Source organism: Lactuca saligna, chromosome 7 (genome assembly GCF_052625555.1).
Source record: "Lactuca saligna cultivar CGN05327 chromosome 7, ASM5262555v1, whole genome shotgun sequence".
Classification (NCBI taxonomy): domain Eukaryota; kingdom Viridiplantae; phylum Streptophyta; class Magnoliopsida; order Asterales; family Asteraceae; genus Lactuca; species Lactuca saligna.
Window position 1 is genome coordinate 1,026,060 of NC_136423.1, and position 18,981 is coordinate 1,045,040.

At 34.7% G+C, this 18,981-nt stretch overlaps 2 protein-coding genes across 2 annotated transcripts; one reads left to right on the top strand and one right to left on the bottom strand.

Annotated features, from left to right (window-relative positions):
- The first annotated feature begins 12,973 nt into the window (after positions 1–12,973).
- LOC145004089 (uncharacterized) lies at positions 12,974–16,384 on the top strand. The gene is made up of 4 exons (XM_078962990.1): positions 12,974–14,696; positions 14,753–15,219; positions 15,299–15,773; positions 15,839–16,384. Exons 1-3 carry the CDS (start codon positions 13,284–13,286, stop codon positions 15,621–15,623), a joined length of 2,205 nt encoding a protein of 734 aa, XP_078819116.1. The 5' UTR covers positions 12,974–13,283; the 3' UTR covers positions 15,624–15,773; positions 15,839–16,384.
- Positions 16,385–16,776: 392 nt separating this feature from the next.
- LOC145007546 (uncharacterized) lies at positions 16,777–17,346 on the bottom strand. The gene is made up of 2 exons (XM_078966459.1): positions 17,154–17,346; positions 16,777–17,068 (listed from the first exon to the last, which is right to left on the bottom strand). The coding sequence occupies exons 1-2, from the start codon at positions 17,307–17,309 to the stop codon at positions 16,832–16,834; spliced, it is 393 nt and encodes a 130-aa protein (XP_078822585.1). The 5' UTR covers positions 17,310–17,346; the 3' UTR covers positions 16,777–16,831.
- Between the last annotated feature and the right edge of the window lie 1,635 nt (positions 17,347–18,981).

Genomic DNA, 18,981 nt, shown 5'->3' on the forward strand with positions numbered 1-18,981 from the left:
ACTGCCCCCATCTCTAAATCATGCGTAGGATAGTTAGCCTCGTGAGGCTTCAACTGTCTCGAGGCGTAAGCTATCACACGGCCTCGCTGCATCAACACTGATCTCATACCTGCGATCGAAGCATCACAGTAGACTACAAAATCCTCTACTCCCTCTGGCAGGGTAAGAATCAGTGCCTCGCACAATTTCCGCCTGAGGGTCTCGAATGCTGCCTGCTGCTCAGGCCCCCAGCGAAACACTACCGACTTCTTGGTCAGTCGGGTAAGCGGTACTGCTATCTTGGAGAAATCTTTGATGAATCTCCTGTAATATCCTGCCAAACCTAGGAAGCACCGAATCTCGGATGGAGATCTCGGGACCTCCCACTGCATCACGGCCTCTATCTTGTCCGGATCTACCAAAATACCCTTCTGGTTGACGAGATGCCCAAGGAATTGCACCTCGCGCAACCAAAACTCGCACTTGGAGAACTTTGCAAAAAGTCTCTTTTTCCTCAAAATCTCTAGCACCTCTCTCAGATGCTCCTCATGCTGCTCCTGAGTTTTGGAATAAACCAAGCTATCATCTATGAATACTATTACAGACCGATCCAGTATCGACCTGCACACATGGTTCATGAGATCCATGAACGTTGCTGGAGCGTTGGTGAGCCCAAACGGTATCACCACAAACTCATAATGATCATACCGGGTCCTGAAAGCAGTCTTCAGCATATCCTCACCTATGACTCTCATCTGATGATACTCGGAGCGTAAATCGATCTTGGAAAACAAAGACCCTCCCTGTAGCTGATCAAACAAATCATCTATCCTCGGAAGTGGGTAACGGTTCTTTACCGTTACCTTATTCAGTTTCCGGTAATTTATACACATACGGTGCGACCCATCCTTTTTCTTTACAAAAAAAATCGGTGCACCCTAGGGCGAACTGCTCGGCCTGATGAAACCCTTGTCTAGTAGCTCTTGTAGCTGCGTAGATAACTCCTGCATCTCTGGGGGAGCCAATCGATACGGTGCTTTGGCTATCGGAGCCGCACCAGGGATCATGTCAATCATAAACTCGAGCTACCTCTCGGGAGGTATTCCAGGCAATTCCTCTGGAAATACATCCGGGTAGTCTCGCACTACTGGAACATCATCAATCGTCATCCTGCCCTTCTCCCGAGCATCTACAACATAGGCAACATAACTGATGCAACCTTGCTGGAAATAGCGCCTCGCCCTCGCTGCTGAACACAAAACTGGTCCACACTGTGGTCTCTCACCCTGAATCACTAACTCTCCCCCACTGGGAGTGCGAACCCTCACCAACTACAACTCACAATCTATCACCGCCGCATTGGGGCTCAGCCAATCCATGCCCAATATGACTTTATTCCCTCGCAAGGGAATAAGGACCAAGTCTACCGGAAACTGCTCATCGAACAACTGTAGAGAACATCCTCTGTGCACCCTTGCGACCCTAACGGTCCTATCAGCTACTATCTCAACCTCAAGTGGACAATCTAGCTCTCCAGGAGCTCTGCTAAACCTCTTGCTAAGCGCAAAAGAGACGAATGATCGGGTAGCCCCCGAATCAAACAACACTGAAGCTGAAATGTCGTTCACTGAGAATGACCCTATACAAAACATATAACCAAAAGAAACAATCAATAATACATGCAGAGATAAGGGAAAAAATACATACCCGTCACCACGTCAGGAGTCGCTCGTGCCTCCTCTATCGTCAGCTGAAAAGCCCTACTCTTTTCCATCGGCGTCTCAGCTCGGCCCTGACGGCCATCTGTAATCCTCAAAGTAGCAGGAGCTAGGGGTGTTCATAACCGGATATCCGAAAATTCGAATATCCGAATTTCGGATATCCGAACATTTCGGATAGTAAATATTGGTATCTGTATCCGTATCCGAAAATTCAAATATCCGAATTTTCGGATACGGATACGGATACCGATTCGGATATCCAAAAACACATCCTTATTTTTTGTTATTGTAAAAATGTAAACCAATTAATTAAAAAATATGGTAAACCATTATAAGAAACTTATGTATTAATAATTGTCTAAATAAAGCTTCCTAAAGCATCCATTCCCATGTGGCCATGACATAAAAAATACACGATTACAATACAAATTTAAAATTTAAAGTTTGAACCACAAGTTAGAAATCTAAAGTTTAAAGTTTAAATCACAAATTACACATCTAAAGTTCAAATTTTAAACCACAAATTAACAATTCCTAAAGCATTCATTGTTCCACACTACCACCAAGGAACCAAAAAGCAAAAATCACTTCAGTTAATAAAGCATCTTTCCAGAAACATTCTATTCACCTCCATTCTAGCATTCATTGTCCAAAAAGCAATCCTGTATCTACAAGTAAACAATGCATTGTTTGGATTAATTGTGCACATTTTTTCACACTTTTAATATTTAAAAAAAAATCAACAAAGTAAGTTGTTATTCCGGGCAAAAACATATATAATCTGAAAATATGGATAGTTACCTTCTTCAAACATGACAGAATACTTACCTTCTTTAAATTACAAATCTGAAAATCCCCATTCATCTGATCATGGCAGAAACATACAACCAAAAATTAGAAGTTAAACATAAGTACAAACATAAAACAAAATCTAAAAGGCGATAAACATTAATTAATTCATACCCAATCTTTCGGTTAGTTCATCAACTGTTTCATCAATTATGATGGTAGGTTGCTCCATGGTCAAATCTTTCAAACCTGTGAAAAAAATTAAAAAAGAAAAATATTAAAATGGAAAGATACAAACAAATATATGATTGGAATTTAAGACTAACCTTCATCTTCCATTTTCTCTACTTCAAGTAATATGTCATTAATATTAATGGGCTCATGAGACTCTCGTACCCAATCTTGTGTACAAACTAATGCTTCCACCATTTTAGAAGTTAAACATGTTCGAAAATCATCAAGCACTCGTCCTCCGTTGCTAAAAGCCGACTCGGAGGCAACCATAGAAATTGGAATAGCAAGCATATCATGGGCCATCTTTGCAAGAATTGGATATCTACATTGTTGAACTTTCCACCATGTCAATATGTCAAAATTGACATCCATAGGTTCACGATCTTCACTTAGATATTTGTCTAATTCTGTTTTTTTCAAAATGGTTTCGGAACTCCCCATTGCCATTTCAAACCTTTTGGTCATAAGTTCTTCAATATCCATCACTACCTCGTGCCCCCACATTGAACTAGGACTAGCATTAGTAGTAGTAGATGACACCTCTTCATCCTTTTCTTTTTGAGGCATGGAAGAATTGTAGAGATTGAATAACGCACGCATGTTGAAATCTAGTTTTGAAAGAAAACTCTCCGCTCTTTCTTTCCCGAAGTTTTCTTCCATCACCCATACAATATATTGCCATTTGCGTCGTGGGTCAAGAACTACTCCAATAAACAAAAACTGATTTAGTTTCTCTACATCCCCCCAATACTTTTTGTATTTTATTTGCATTTTAAGTGCCATGCTCTTAATGGACTCATCAACATGCTTAGTAACTCCATCAATCACATTACCGATTCCAAAAATATCATGGATATAAGCATTTGAAGTCACATATCTAGAACCCGAAAACCTTTTTGTAGCATCATAAAATATCTTCAAAAAAGGCAATAAACTACTTACATTAACCCAATCTTCATCACTAATTAAACCACCCTCACATTTTTTAAGCTCTTTTGCACAATTAGAATCTTTTAGAAGTAAGTTTGAGAATGCCTTTCTAAATTTTATTGCACTCTTGAGCATCAAAAAAGTTGAGTTCCACCGTGTATCAACATCCATAGGCACAAGACTCTTACTTTCTATTTTTTCTTCTTGCATAGAAGCTTTGAATTTTTGAAGCCTTGCAGGAGACGATCTCACATACTTTACAAGAGCACGTATTTTTTTCACACAAGAGTTCACTTCCATTAACCCATCTCTAACTACCAAGTTTAAGACGTGAGCTGCACATCTCATATGTAAAAATGCCCCTTTCAAGACACCACAATCCCAATGGTTTAGAACTTTTATCAAATGGTTGATAGCTACATCATTTGAGCTAGCATTATCCACTGTTACAATCAAGATATTTTTCAGCCCCCATTCAGTTAAACATGTTTCAACAGCCCTTCCAATTAGTACCCCAGTATGACCAACTATCGGACAAAAAATTTATTATTCTTTTATGTAAATGCCAATCATTGTCAATAAAATATGCAGTTAAGCACATATAGCTTAAATTTTGACCTGAAGTCCATGTATCAGTGGTAAGGCATACTCGAGAAGATAAATTTTGGAAGATATTTGATAACTTTTTCCTTTCATCAATAAAAAAACTATAGAATTCTCTAGTTGTTGTCGAACGTGAAGGAACAACAAAATGTGGATTAATAACCTTGCAAAATTTACAGAAACCCTCACGTTCCACAAAAGAGAAAGGCAATTCATCAACTACCAACATATTTGAAAGAGCTTTCCTTATAACATCTTGATTAAACTCCCTTAACCTAGGAATTGTTACGGTTTCAATCGAACCATCATCACTACGATGTGTTCTAGACTCAAGATCAAGCAGTTTTTGTCTTTTATCGATGTTATTGGGATTTTTTTTGCAATTAGTAGCATGGTTTTCAAAGGGGCAGTTCCATTTACAGTAGCACATCCTATGTGTCTATGGAAATGAATACACTCTGCTACATCAGGAACTCCTGTGTCTTGAAAATGATCCCACCATGGAGATCTTTTTTTCTTTGTATGAATGGATGGAGATTCACTTACATTGGGTGCACGTGGTGGTTTAGAAGATTTTTTCTGCTTTGGTGGTTTTTTGTTTTGTTTTCTTTTTCATTTGGCTGTTGTTGTCACTTCATTTTCAGAAACGAACTCACAATCTGAATTGCTTTCATCATGAGTATCCATAGCAAAATCTGGAAACGGAAGTAAACTACACATTAACATTGATTATAAGAAGAAATTGAAAAAAAAAAACAAGTGTAGTTATGTAATAAGAGCAAGAGACTAGTAATAGCTAACCTGTTAAAATCGGAAGTCTTGAAGTGGCTAACTGGTAAATCGACGTTCCCAGAAGAAGTATTGAAGTCGCTAACTAGTAAATTGGAACTCTTGGTGAGAATCGCAACTCCTAGCTAATCACTATTTAGATCGAGATATTGCAATTGACGAACATGGAACTAATGGAACTATTCGGAAGTATCGAACGATTTGAAGTGGCTAGGGTTAGGATGGAGAACTCGTGAATCGTGATTGTGAATTTCTGATTTGTGAATCACTGAATTGGGAAGAAAAAAAACGTGGTTTGTGCCTCTGTGCAGTGATGGTCCAATTTCTAAGTGTGAAGCTCGTAAAGTGTAATCCAAATTAAAAGGAATAAAGGCCCAAACTAATAAAATATTAAAAGTGAGTTTTTTTTATTCACAAAATAAGTTCAAAGATCAACACACACAAGCAAGGAGCAAAATGGGATGAACTAGGGTTTCTCTGGAGTGAATGATAAGTGAGGAGGCCAAATGGGAGGCTATAATGGGGTTTAAATACGCCTCAACCCTTAAAATTAGGGTTTGCCACCTGGTCGCGTATGTCGGGCGTACCATAAGGTACGTTGCGTGTACGCTCAGGCTCCTCGCGTTTCATTTAAGTAGTACGCCCATCGTACAAGAGAGGGGGGGGGGGGGGGGGGTTACGCCCCGCGTACGTCTTATGGGGCTGCTTACACTTCGTCCCAAAATAAGGTCCACTCATAATATTAATTCAATTATGGCCCAAAAACAACTGAAGAATTTAAATAACTTTTATACCTCGGAAACGATCGTTACATATATGTACTTTTCTGTTATCTATTTTCCTAAGGCATATTATTCAAAGCTTAGATATCTAGTCCTTGGTATATTTTTGTACGCTTTTATTCTCCTATAAATAGGAGTCTTTACTAGAGTTAGATAAGGTTTTTACAGTCTTGTCTACTTTTGCACTCTATAAACCTAAAAGCGTAATATTGAGCTAAATCAAGATCTTATCTACATCGGTGTTCAATCTTTCATACATTTCTAAATTTAAAACTCTAATTAATATTCAAACTCGATTCTTAGATTCTACATTATCCTTACTAATGAATGAATGAGAAATAGCTGATTCCTAGGGTAGATCCTTAAGAGTAAAAGAAGATAATGGGGATGGGTAATTGGGTTAACTGTTTGTTGATTAAACATAATAATTATATTATTGTGGGTTGAAAACCCTATGTACTCACCGTGTTTCCCAACCTGACCCACTCAGTTTATTTATATCACAGGTGTTGATATGAAGTCACATTACACCGAGAGATTAAGGAGATATAAATCACTAGTGATAATGAATGTAAGTTCTATTTATGCTTATGTTTCTTTATTGACGATGACATCCCAAATATTTTAAAATGAATAAAAGTACTTTTCTTTGGAAATGATTTGATAACCTATTTATCATGTTTTACTGGGAACAAGTTCCACAATATTTTTATTAAAAGGGGTACTCTGATTTTTATAAAGCATAAACAAAATCGGTCTTTTCTGGCCGTGAAAATAGGGATGTCACAATGGGACACTCTGATATTTGAAATAAATGTTGAGGTTATGCATTTTAAAAACAATTGTCATTGATATTTTATATTTTATGGGAATGTTTTGGTTAATTAAAAATGAAATTTTTATTTGAAAATTTGGGTCGTTACAATGTTGTTATGTTGTAGTGATCTGTTAAGATATGCATGTTTATCGGTTTGCTAGTATATGTTCAATCTGTTATGCTTATGTCGACATTGTACGGTTGTCTTGAGTTTGAATTTCTTTGTATGGTGGCCAACAAACTCAGGAGCAATCCATATATGAGCTGAGGGACCGATTGACATACCAGACTCATACTGTGGGCTCATGGGAAATCATGTCTTTTAGCTGTGGACCCAGATATGTTGTTATATGTATGCGTGTTTGTACTTTGGGGGAACTCACTAAGCTGTGTCTTATAGTTTTTAGTACATCGTTTCAGGTACTTCTGGGGATCGTGTGAAGGCAAAGACATGATCATACACAACTTCCTGTTTTATGTCACTGGGTCTTGTGAAAACTTTTATTTGAAATAATGCTTTTGAAACAATGACTCACTTTATAAATGTTGACTAATAGTTGATTTCAAAAATTTTAAATTTCCTTGAATTATGCAGTGTTACAAACAAAAAAGGTTACACAATTACACAATTACAAAAAAAAAAAAAAAAGGTTTCCAAACCCATTAAGAGAATTATGCAGTGTTACACAATTACAAAAAAAGGTTTCCAAACCCATTAAGAAAATTTAAGACTTACCACAATAAGGTTTCTCTTGGTCATATTTGAATAATCTCATATCCTTGTCTAATTTAGTTATTAAATCTTTTAGATACATCTTTTTCCTCTCTCTAAATCTTAAAGTTGCATCTTTTTTTCTCAGTTACCTTAAACAATTATTTGTTACTTAATCAAAGTGCACTATGCCGATAAATTGAGGAAATACACCAATTGAGACGACAAATTATAACTTCGAATACTTCGGATATGTAATTTGATGATATATTGGTAATAGCATACAAATCAGGATAAAAAAATTAGACACATCAATGTTGTAAATTTCATCGACATCATTTTAAAGCAAATGTTCGATCTTATCAATAGATAAAGGAACTGGTTGTTCATGTGATTTTGTGATGAAATTGGAATGTTAGCGGAGGGATTAAGGAAACTCTCATCGAAGTATTTGATAAAATGTCATACTTGGTTAAAAAAACCTTATATATTTCATTGATACATTGTTTATTGGTTAAAGGGAGTTCATTGGTTCGCCCACTCTTAAGAAATTCTTTTTCTTCATATTATTTAAGTGAAAAATTAAAATGAATCACTAAATAATTCATAAGTAATATGATTCATAAGAAAAAAAATCACTTTTATAACAATTTTAGTGGATAACATCAAAATCCTTGTATAAATGAATCATCGAGATGTTTTTTTGCGAATTTTTTATTTTTTTGTGAATCATGTTATTTTTTATTTATCTGATGATTCATTTGTTTCGTTCACCAAAAAAATATATAAAAACAAACAGAGGGGGCCATAGTCAAAATTTTATATTTTTTGACTTAATATGTCTAAAAGTAAAGTATACAGGTTATTTCTGCCAAAAAAAATTAGGGGGGCCACAACTCTCTCTCTCTCTCTTTATATATATATATATATATATATATATATATATATATATATATATATATATATATATATATATATATATATATATATATATATATATAAGATCAAATGAGTACCGCTAAATGTTAGGAACTCTAAGAACATTGTAATTCCTAATTATAATTTTTGTAGATTTTTAAAAATATATTTTTGTCAATAACTCTTTATTAAAAAGAAGAGCAGTATGATTGTAATTTATGACAAATATTAGTCCGCTGTTGTAAATAGAAAATCAAATATCAAAATTAGATCTAGGTGTTAACTCTTTCATAACCCTCATAAACTGAACGGGAAAATGACTTATTTAGGTAACTAACTATTTCAATTGTCCATATATAGGTAATGTTCTTTTTTTTGTACACATTAAGGTAACTAACTTGTTTTGTTTGTTCACATTTAGGTAATATGACCGGCTATCACCTGTTTTTGCTTATGTGGCATCCACCTGGCATTACGTTGCACCTACGTGGCATGGTGCATATATGGGAAAATGACTTATTAAGGTAACTAACTATTTCAATTGTCCATATATAGGTAATGTTCTTTTTTTTTGTACACATTAAGGTAACTAACTTGTTTTGTTTGTTCACATTTAGGTAATATGACTGGCTATCACATGTTTTTGCTTATGTGGCATCCACCTGGCATATGACTTGAATACGTTGCACCTACATGGCATGGTGCATATTTTGTCTTCATTCGATTACACTATAACTGTGTCATACGATTCCACCCCTAATTCTAAACCCTAGATCGATCGATGATGGCTTCTTCTTCCTCATCTTATTCTTCAAAATGACAAGATGAATTTCAAGCTGATCATCGATTGCGGTTTACCATCTCGTGTGAAGATTTCAAGAACTCCTGCAACATATTCAACAATATTGATTTACCATCGAGTTTTGAAAAACTCTAAATTTTCTTCCATGGTTGTCAGGAGTTCTTGAAATCTTCACACGAGATGGTAAGCCGCAATCACATGGATGATCAGCTTGAAATTCATCTTGTTGTTTTGAAGAATAAGATGAGGAAGAAGAAACAAAACAAGTCATATGTCAGGTGGATGCCACGTAGGTGTAACGTATTCAAGTCATATGCCAGGTGGATGCCACATAAGCAAAAACATGTGATAGTCGGTCATATTACCTAAATGTGAACAAACAAAACAAGTTAGTTACCTTAATGTGTATAAAAAAAAGAACATTACCTATATATGGACAATTGAAATAGTTAGTTACCTTAATAAGTCATTTTCCCATATATGCACCATGCCACGTAGGTGCAACGTAATGCCAGGTGGATGCCACATAAGCAAAAACAGGTGATAGCCGGTCATATTACCTAAATGTGAACTAACAAAACAAGTTAGTTACCTTAATGTGTACAAAAAAAAGAACATTACCTATATATGAACAATTGAAATAGTTAGTTACCTTAATAAGTCATTTTCCCTAAACTGAACCTTCATTTTCTCCCTCGGTCTACCTCCGATAACTTCTTGTCGCCTTCATCGATGTTCGCACACTGTCGATGCCTCCACCACCACCGATGTCTCCCCACTGTCGATGTCTGCACCATCATTACCTCCCTCCACTTTCTGCTTCTCTTTTACCACCTCTGACAATCGGAAAACTTACCAACCGTATCCTCTCCGATCTAAGTTTTCCGATGAAGTTTTTAGATTAGGAAGTTTCAAAAAGAATAGATCTTAAGTTATATGATTGAAGGAAGGATAATCAGTGTTCAATTTTTATAATAACAAGTTATGATCGACTTTGAGATCTATTAGAGTTTCATGTGGAAATTTCGTGTGATATTTCAGTTCTTTTGAGCGTTTTTTGCTGTTGTTCCGGCGAGTTTTTATGGTGATGTTTCTTTCATTTTCATGAAATTACTTACAAAATGTTTATCGGCTGTTTTGCAAACATATTTGGCGGCTGTTCACGAGTTTTTCCAGTGGTTTTTTATAATTAATCGGCGCAAATTTGATGGTGAAATTTTGATCAATTTCGTGATTGCTTCAATGATATTGTTGACTAATGGAAACATAACAATCTCAAAGTATGTGGTATATTATTTTATTTTTTTTGAATGATTCTTGTATTTAAATATTTTTATATTACAAGTGATGAATATTACAATAACTGTACTAATATAGTGTAGTTGAATAGATTAATCATAGGACAGAAGATTAGCCATATGAGATCCGGTATATACTGGAATTTACGGTACTACTCACATATTTTATAACAAATCTTGAATTGATTGATTATTTGTTTTATAATTTAGATAAAGTATATACAAATATTATCTTGAAATTTGGCTTTCTATTTAGTGGATTGAAAAAAAAAATGTTTCGTAAAATTTGTATTTAACTGTGAATGGTGTATATATCCATTTATTAAATTGTGAATTTGTGTATAAACTGTGAATATTGTTTTAAGTTATGATTTTAAATTATAAATATTACTTTAACTTTGTGAGTATTATTCTAAGCTATGATAATGTTTTATATTGTCTGTATTTAACTATAATTCGTGTATAGGTTGTTGTATTAAACCGTGAATATTTTTTTTAAACTTGAAATTTTATTTTAAGTTGTGATTTGAAATTCAGAATAGTATTTGAAATTGTATGTGTGTATTTTTTTTTCTTTGTTTTTTTTTTTTTAAGTTAATTGTAAACTTAGATAAAACGGACAGTAAAAATCAAAGAGATAATTTTAGATAAATCATATGGAAATGCCATCTTCAAATTCGACTTTAATACAACTCACAAGGCATGTTAGAATTATTGAAACAAATAATATTTTCTATGTTTTGTATTTAACTATGAATCACGTATGTATCATTATATTAAACTGTGAATAGGTGTTTTAAAAAATGAAGATTGTTTTAAATTGTGATTTAAAATGTGAATTTTATTTTAAATTGAGATTTATTTTTATAAAGTCAATTGTAAACTTAGATAGAACTAGGTAAGAATCCCGCGTTGCGGGTATTGGAGTTGCGGAAGTTGGAGGGTATTTCATAGCCTTTTATTAAAAAAACAGGAAATAACAACAAACTTAAGAATTGTTTACATACACTCGGTCGAATTTTTCCTATATTGCTATAAGATTGGTATGTTCACAAAGTACAACGATGTTTAAATTATAAGATTCATTCCATTAGTATGTTCACTAAATACACTGATGTATACATACATTTGTTCGCTCATGGAATTCCAACATGTAAAACATAAATATGTGGTAACTCAAATTCAAAAAATATATATAAATATATATAATTTAACTATATTATTAAAATAATATAATGGGTAATTAATTATGAGTAATTGGGTTGAAATAGGAAACATAATGAATTTTAAAACCTAAAAATCATCACTTTGATGAGGGAGTAAAATCGAGAAAACGAGAGGTCTTCATCAGTTATATAGTTATGCATTATAAATAGCTCGAGAAATGGAACGGAGTGCCCGCTGGAACTGCAAGAAAAGGTGAAGAAACGAGTGAGAAATCAGGGAAGAAAGTTTGTAAAGATTTTCGGAATTTTCTCGAAAATTATGGTATGATTCCTTGGTTTTAGCTTGGTTTACTTCTTGGTTTACTTCTTTGATGAGGTTTATACATCTGTATTTCATGTTTTGGTTCCATCTTGTGTTTTTGTTCGGGCAAATAGGAGTTTAATTGATAATGATTTTGAGGTGTTTTGATTTTTGTAAAAAGCTTGAATTCAAATTGATTTGAGGTAATTTCTGAAAAATTATTTATGGATAGATGTTAGTAAGAAATGGAGATGATCAATATTGATTTCACAAAACATGATTTTCGAAGTTGTAATGTGTTTCAAAATGGCAGAAAAATGGTTTTTTATTTCGGGTAAAGAAGATAAAGGTTTCGGATCCTTTTGTTTTGTCTGGGTGGCCAAAACGACGTCGACATTAGACGGTTATCGGGAGATATAAGTAATTAAATAATAAGTAGATGTTGCACAGTCTCTAAGCACGTGGTTCGTGACCCGTAGCTCTGGCATTCAACTATTTTTGCCTGCATTGCCACCTTTTTCTTTCCTTAACAAATGAATATCAAATTTCAGATTTAGCCCTAAAGTCTTGGCAACTTGCTGAATTTTGTATTTACATAATTTGATGGATCACTTTCAGTCCTTGGTGAATTAAACTCTTGCCTATTTTGATGATAAAGAAATTGTTTCACCATTCCTCTATATTGATTTATATTTTGGTAACTAATTTACGACGAACTTATGGACGATTTCATTTTTTGAACCATTTACTTATTTTCTTATAACTTATGTGGTTTAAATATTAAAATTTCATAATAATTTTTTATATTTTTGTATTTACAAAAAAAAAGTTATATTTCAAATGGGTTAATACGATCATTTATTTAACATAATTATATAACTAATTTTGTTGACCGAACAAGACATATATGCGATGGAACCAAAACGGACATGCAGGATATTTTTCTAGGATTCTAGCCTTAGAAAAATTGTTAGTGAAATGTAGGGTGTGGTTATCGTGGTAAACTTCAGTTAAGACATAATGACAACAGGGTGAGTTTTTTTTCGTGTTCTATAGTTGCTCGCACATAAGTGTTTATCATGCGTTTATGATGTGATTTTTATTTATTATTAACATTATGTTTTATGATAGGGATAATGACTTCAGAGGGTAACATACTTTTGATTTTGATCACATTTGGTCACTGAACTTTTTTTCGTGCTCTATTAATCCTTTAACTTGTTGATTTGTGCAAATTTTCCCCTTATGACCGGGTTTAGCCGGTTTTAAACGGTTTATTGATCCTACGTGTATTTTTTATCTTACGTGGCGAAAGAGGTGGCATGTAGGCCCCGATTTTTCGTCTCCGTCTCATTAAACCACACCCCGAAGTCTCATTTGGTCCTTAAACTCGACTAGGTCACAAAATTCTCCATCGATCATTCATCTCCTTCAACCGTTCTATGGCATCATCTCCAAATCCTACTGATCAAAACTTCATTGTAGTGGATTTCCACTACAATGGTCAGTTTTCACCCAATCCCTTAGTTTACTTTGATCCCGACAGAGCATCAGTGCGAGATGTTGACTTCAGTGGGTTTGGGTATGAGCAATTCATGGAATTCCTTCACAAGCTCACCAAATCGAGAAGCAAAGACATCTATTTCTGCCTTCCACAAGAGTCTTTAGGTCTTGGAATTCATACACTGGTGAACAACGGTGATTACAAGGAATTTTTGGATTTGGCGTATGCTAATGACAAGAGAATGAATGTATATGTGGATCACCATAATGAACCTATCTTCGACTGGATTGAGGCTGAGGAAAGTGAAAGTGAAAACGAAGACTTAGATGAAGATGAGGATTCAGTTATTCAAGATTCATATTCTGTTGATCATGAAGAAGATGATGCTACCTATCCATTTCCAGCAAACAAAACTGCACGTGATAGATTTTTAAACATCCTTTGTGAACCTATAGAGAGTGAAGATCAAGATGATGAATACGTGCCACCCCAGTACCCTGTGTATGATGAGAGACAGCCATGGGATCAGATGAAACCAATTATAGGTATGCGATTTTGTAACCCTACTGAGCTTAAACATATGTTAAGCAATTATGCAGTTGCTAATGGGTATGATCTATGGTTTGAAAAAAATGACTCTGATAGATTGTTAGTGAAATGTTGCAAAAAGAATAAGTCACCATCTTGCCCTTTCAGACTATGGGCCTCCTGGATGGGTAAAGAAAAGACTTTTCAGATCAAATCTCTAGTGAATGAACATAATTGTTGTAGGGTGTTTAAGTTTGGGTCAATTGTAACTTATAGATGGATAGGGAAACATTTTATGAGTCAAATTATAGAGAACCCAAAAATGAGTGCAAGGAAGATGAAAGCTAAAGTGTCAACAACATTCAACATAAATGTGAGTGTGGGGCAATGCAGAAATGCAAAGAAATTTGCATTACAAGAGATTGAAGGAAGTTTAATTGAACATTATGGGAGATTGTGGTCATATGGTGAGGAAATTATCAGGTCAAATCCTGGGTCTACTGTGAGATTGGATGTAGACATCATGCCAGATTCCACAACTTTGTTTTCTAAGTTTTATGTGTGTTTCAAAGCTGTAAGGGATGGTTGGTTAGAAGGGTGCAGGCCTGTAATTGGGCTTGATGGTTGCTTTTTAAAGGGTATAGTTAGAGGAGAAGTTATTTCAGCTGTTGGGAAAGATGCAAACAACCACATCTACCCTTTAGCATGGGCTGTGGTATGTGTTGAGAATAAAGAAACATGGAAGTGGTTCATAGATTTGCTTATGGATGACATTAATGGTGGTCTTGGTGCAGGCATTACCCTTCTTTCTGATGGACACAAGGTTAGTACTAGGTCATTTTTATGCTTTTTCACTCATAATGATGTTGTGATTTGTAGGGGTTATTACAAGCAGTTAAGGAAAGATGTCCAGAAGCTGAACATAGACAATGTGCTAGACACATTCTGGCCAATTTTAATAAAAGGTTTACTGGTCAACAATACATAAAGTTATTTTGGAGGGCTGTAAGGGCTAGTACTGTGGAGAAGTTCAGAGGTGTAATGGAGAACATCAAATCTATTGATACTCATGCTTATGATTACCTTATAGACAGAGATCCTACTACCTGGTCTAAGGCATTCTTTCAAGAAGGAAGAGACTGTGATGCAGTGGAGAATGGGGTCAGTGAGAGTTTCAATTCTGCTATTAGGCATGCTAGAAGGAGACCTATAATCACTATGCTGGAGGAGATTAGGTTATTTGTGATGGAAAGGATATACACTCAAAGAGTTGAAGGAATGGAATGGGATTTGCTTATATGTCCAACTATTAGGAAGCGTATAGAAGATCTGAAGGTTAAACAGAGGTAATTATTTTACTTTAATATGCTTATGTTAATTATGAGGATGTGTTATTGATTCACTGATGTTAATATGCTTAAACAGATTGTGGGGAGTTACTCCTTGTGGTTATCAAAAGTATGAGGTTAGATTCACTGATGTTGCATATGGAGTGGATCTAATTGCAAAGAAGTGTGCCTGTAGAATATGGCAACTTACAGGGATACCATGCTTACATGGAGTGGCAGCAATATCTTACTTAAATGATGATGCTGAGGCATATGTGTCCCAATCATACACTACTGAGGCTTACCTAAAATGCTACCAATATAGCATTAATCCTCTCAATAGTAGTGAAATGTGGCCAGATGTTCCATACCATAAGCCTTTGCCTCCAAAAGAAGAAGATTACCTGGTAGGCCATCTGTGAAAAGGAAGAGGGATGCAATTGAACGAGAGTTGAGTGGATCAAGTAGACAAACTGTCTCAAGAAGGGGTAGCATAATAAAGTGTGGTATTTGTAAGGAACCAGGTCACAACAAGAAAAAGTGTCCATCTAACCAACAAAGCAATACATAAGGTGAATATTTTTTAAAAAATTACATCATTTGAACAAAAAATTGACATTTTAATTTTTATTTGCAGTACCAAGTTCTTCCAGGGGCAGTGGAGCAGACCCGAGTTTATCCAGGGGCAATGAAGGACCACCACCTCCTCCACCACCACCTGCAGCCCAACAACCTCCTCCACCACCACCTGCAACCCAACAATCTCCTCCACCACCACCTGCAGCCCAACAACCTCCTCCACCACCACCTGCCCCCATGCCAAGAAGAAGGGTCCCAGTTAGTAGAAGTGGAAGGAGGAAATATTATGAACGGATTATCAAACAAGCATTAAGGAGGCAGATACCTGGGGTTGGGAGCAATGCAGATAACCCTTCAGTTATTGATTAATTTAGGGGATAATAATGGGTGGGTAGGAATATCTTTTGTAAGGCAGTTGTGATGTAAAGACAAAGTAGTAGTCTTTTTATTATGCTTTTCTATGGTACTATCAAGTAGGTGTATGGGCACATGGTGGCCCTTCTTTTGTCTATGCAGGAATCTTTTGTGTTACCTAGAAACTACTTTTGTGTATGCAGACAAAAACTTATATAACTGTAGAATATTAATGGCGTATTACAATGAATCCAACCACCACATTCACTTACTTTTTTTATTATATGTATTTGTTATATGTATGCTACTTTGTGATTCCATTCCAGTCAAAACTAATTCTTTATATGCATCCTACTTTGTGATTCCATTCCAGTCAAAACTAATTCTTTATATGCATGCTACTTTGTGATTCTATTCCAGTCAAAATCAAATATGTATTCATTGTTATATGTATGCTTCCTTATGATTCCATTCCAGTCAAAAATATTTCTTGGTTATTCCATTCCAGTCAAAGTTACTTCATTCCATTCTTTGTGATTCCATTCCAATCAAAGTTAATATGTATGCAGTTAATATGTATGCTTCTTTATAATTAAATTTTCCATTACAATCAATGTTACTTCATTCCATTCCAACAAGAAGTTAAGATAACAACTCTATTCTATTCTAACAACATCTTTCAATACATCATGTGACTTCATTTCATCATATACACGATGATCAGAAAAAGAAATCCAATGGTAAACTTATATATTTTCTCCTTCATTGCAATGGCATCAGAGTACTTTTCCTTCTTCATTTGTTCCATGTCTTCCTTCACCTTCTCTACTTCGGTCTTCAATGCTACTAATTCAGCTTTCATTCCCTCCACCACTTCCATTAAAGGCATCTGTACAGGTTCTACATCCAACCATTTCCAATATTTGCATTTACCCTTCCACAATAAAATTTCAAAGTGAGATTTCAAATCTGGAATAAATGAATCAGAAAAGAGGGAAAATTTAAGTGAAATTGCTTACCTCATTGCACACCATGAAATGCCTCCCTGGATTCTTTGGTGTTGTTGATGTTAGAATACGTGCAGGGAACCCACAATCACAAGTTTTTGGATCATTCACTGTGGATTTCTTGCTTGATCGATTGAGGGAGGATGAGATGCTGTAGGAGGAAGCCATCGGGTATTAGGGCAACGGGGTATTAGAGCACAATAAATGAACAACAAACGCCCCTCCTTTAATAACAAGAACCCTAGATGCCACTTAGGATCAAAACTGACACGTAGGATCAATAAATTCATTGAAACCGGCAAAAACCAGTCGGAAGGGGAAAATTTGCACAAATCAACAAGTTAAAGGGTTAATAGATCACGAAAAAAAGTTCAGTGACCAAATGTGATCAAAATCAAAAGTATGTTACCCTCTGAAGTCATTATCCCTTTATGATAAGTATGCTCCTGTGCAAATGCTATTTTGGAATGGTTGACTATTGTGTGTGTGTGTTTTTTTAGGTGACATGTTTAGTAGGAACTGGTGGGGTGTTTAATCGTTGTGAGTATGACGGATGTGTGTGATCGGCGGGGATGAGAATTGAAATTTTTACTCATTTCCTTGGATATTTAAAATAATTGAGTACAATGGATGATGAGTTGTCTCAAGGATAAGGGACATGAACATTTAGTTCTTTCTCTGGACAATTAATCGTTCCCGTAAATTATGTCATCGGGTGGTATATTTGTTGTATGATTTATTGAAGACATATGATAAAACTATTTGGTTTTTTAAGTGATGGAAATGTATGTGCAACACGAACTCACTAGGTCCTAGACTTACCCATTTAGAAACTTTAAATGTTCGCAACCTAGGAAACTATTTAAAAAGTGGCAGTAAGAAGGCTAGGGAGAAGGATTGATCAACAAGACGACAAAGGAGTTATGCAAAGACGTAACACCCGAAGCTCTTTGGTTAAAGACTATATTTTATTGATTTTATTTTGCTTCCACTGTAGTTTAGTATATAAGTAAGTTCTTAATTGATCTTGGGAGATGTTGGAACGATTATTTGTTATATAATCTATATATGAAAATTAGGATGTTACAAAAACTATTATAACTTATAATATAGTTGCACCCCTAAATGATCCCCTGAGCAATTTGGATTCAAGTTTGTATATTGATAAACATACCAATGTATACTCTTCAAATAAAGAAAAACATAAAATGTTCAAAAATGATTTAAATGGATATGTAACATTATAAAGGAACATCTTGAATCGATCATGTGGCATGAATTCATTGTTAAATGAAATTAAACAAATAAATTATATAAAAGGATGTTACTTATGACCACAAAACGACGTCCTATGATATGTAGTGAGGAAGAACACACCATCCATTTAATTATCATTTGCAGATGACCTCGTCCAAGATTTAAGAAGAAAGTTTAAGAGTATGATGATTAATTTCAAAATCTTAAAAAGAAACTGTTTTACAAAGTAGGATGCTATAAATGATACTTTTCAGAAAGTTGAATGCTATAAAAATGTCTTTTTTTTTTTAAATCACTCCATTTTTGAAATTCTCAAAAAGAAACCATTTTACAAAATAGAATGTCAAATATGACATTTTTCATAAAGTAGAATGTTATAAAAGAAATTTTTTTTTTCTAGTGTATGTTTGAATTTCTACATAATACCATTTTAAAAACTAAAATGATATAAATCACATTAAAAAAAAGCTATAATTCACCTTTAACTAAAAAATTTGATAATTCTTTTGAGATATAAAAAGTTAGAGCATGTAACTATTTATCATTTAAATACTCATAATGCCTATTATGTTAACAAACTAAA

Coding starts and splice junctions, on each gene's coding strand:
- LOC145007546 (XM_078966459.1), bottom strand. CDS start 17,309: ATGGCTTCCTCCTACAGCATCTCATCCTCCCTCAATCGATCAAGCAAG. Junction 17,069..17,153: donor ATTTCATGGTGTGCAATGAG/GTAAGCAATTTC, acceptor TTATTGTGGAAG/GGTAAATGCAAATATTGGAA.
- LOC145004089 (XM_078962990.1), top strand. CDS start 13,284: ATGGCATCATCTCCAAATCCTACTGATCAAAACTTCATTGTAGTGGAT. Junction 14,697..14,752: donor TTCTTTCTGATGGACACAAG/GTTAGTACTAGG, acceptor TGTGATTTGTAG/GGGTTATTACAAGCAGTTAA. Junction 15,220..15,298: donor GATCTGAAGGTTAAACAGAG/GTAATTATTTTA, acceptor ATGCTTAAACAG/ATTGTGGGGAGTTACTCCTT.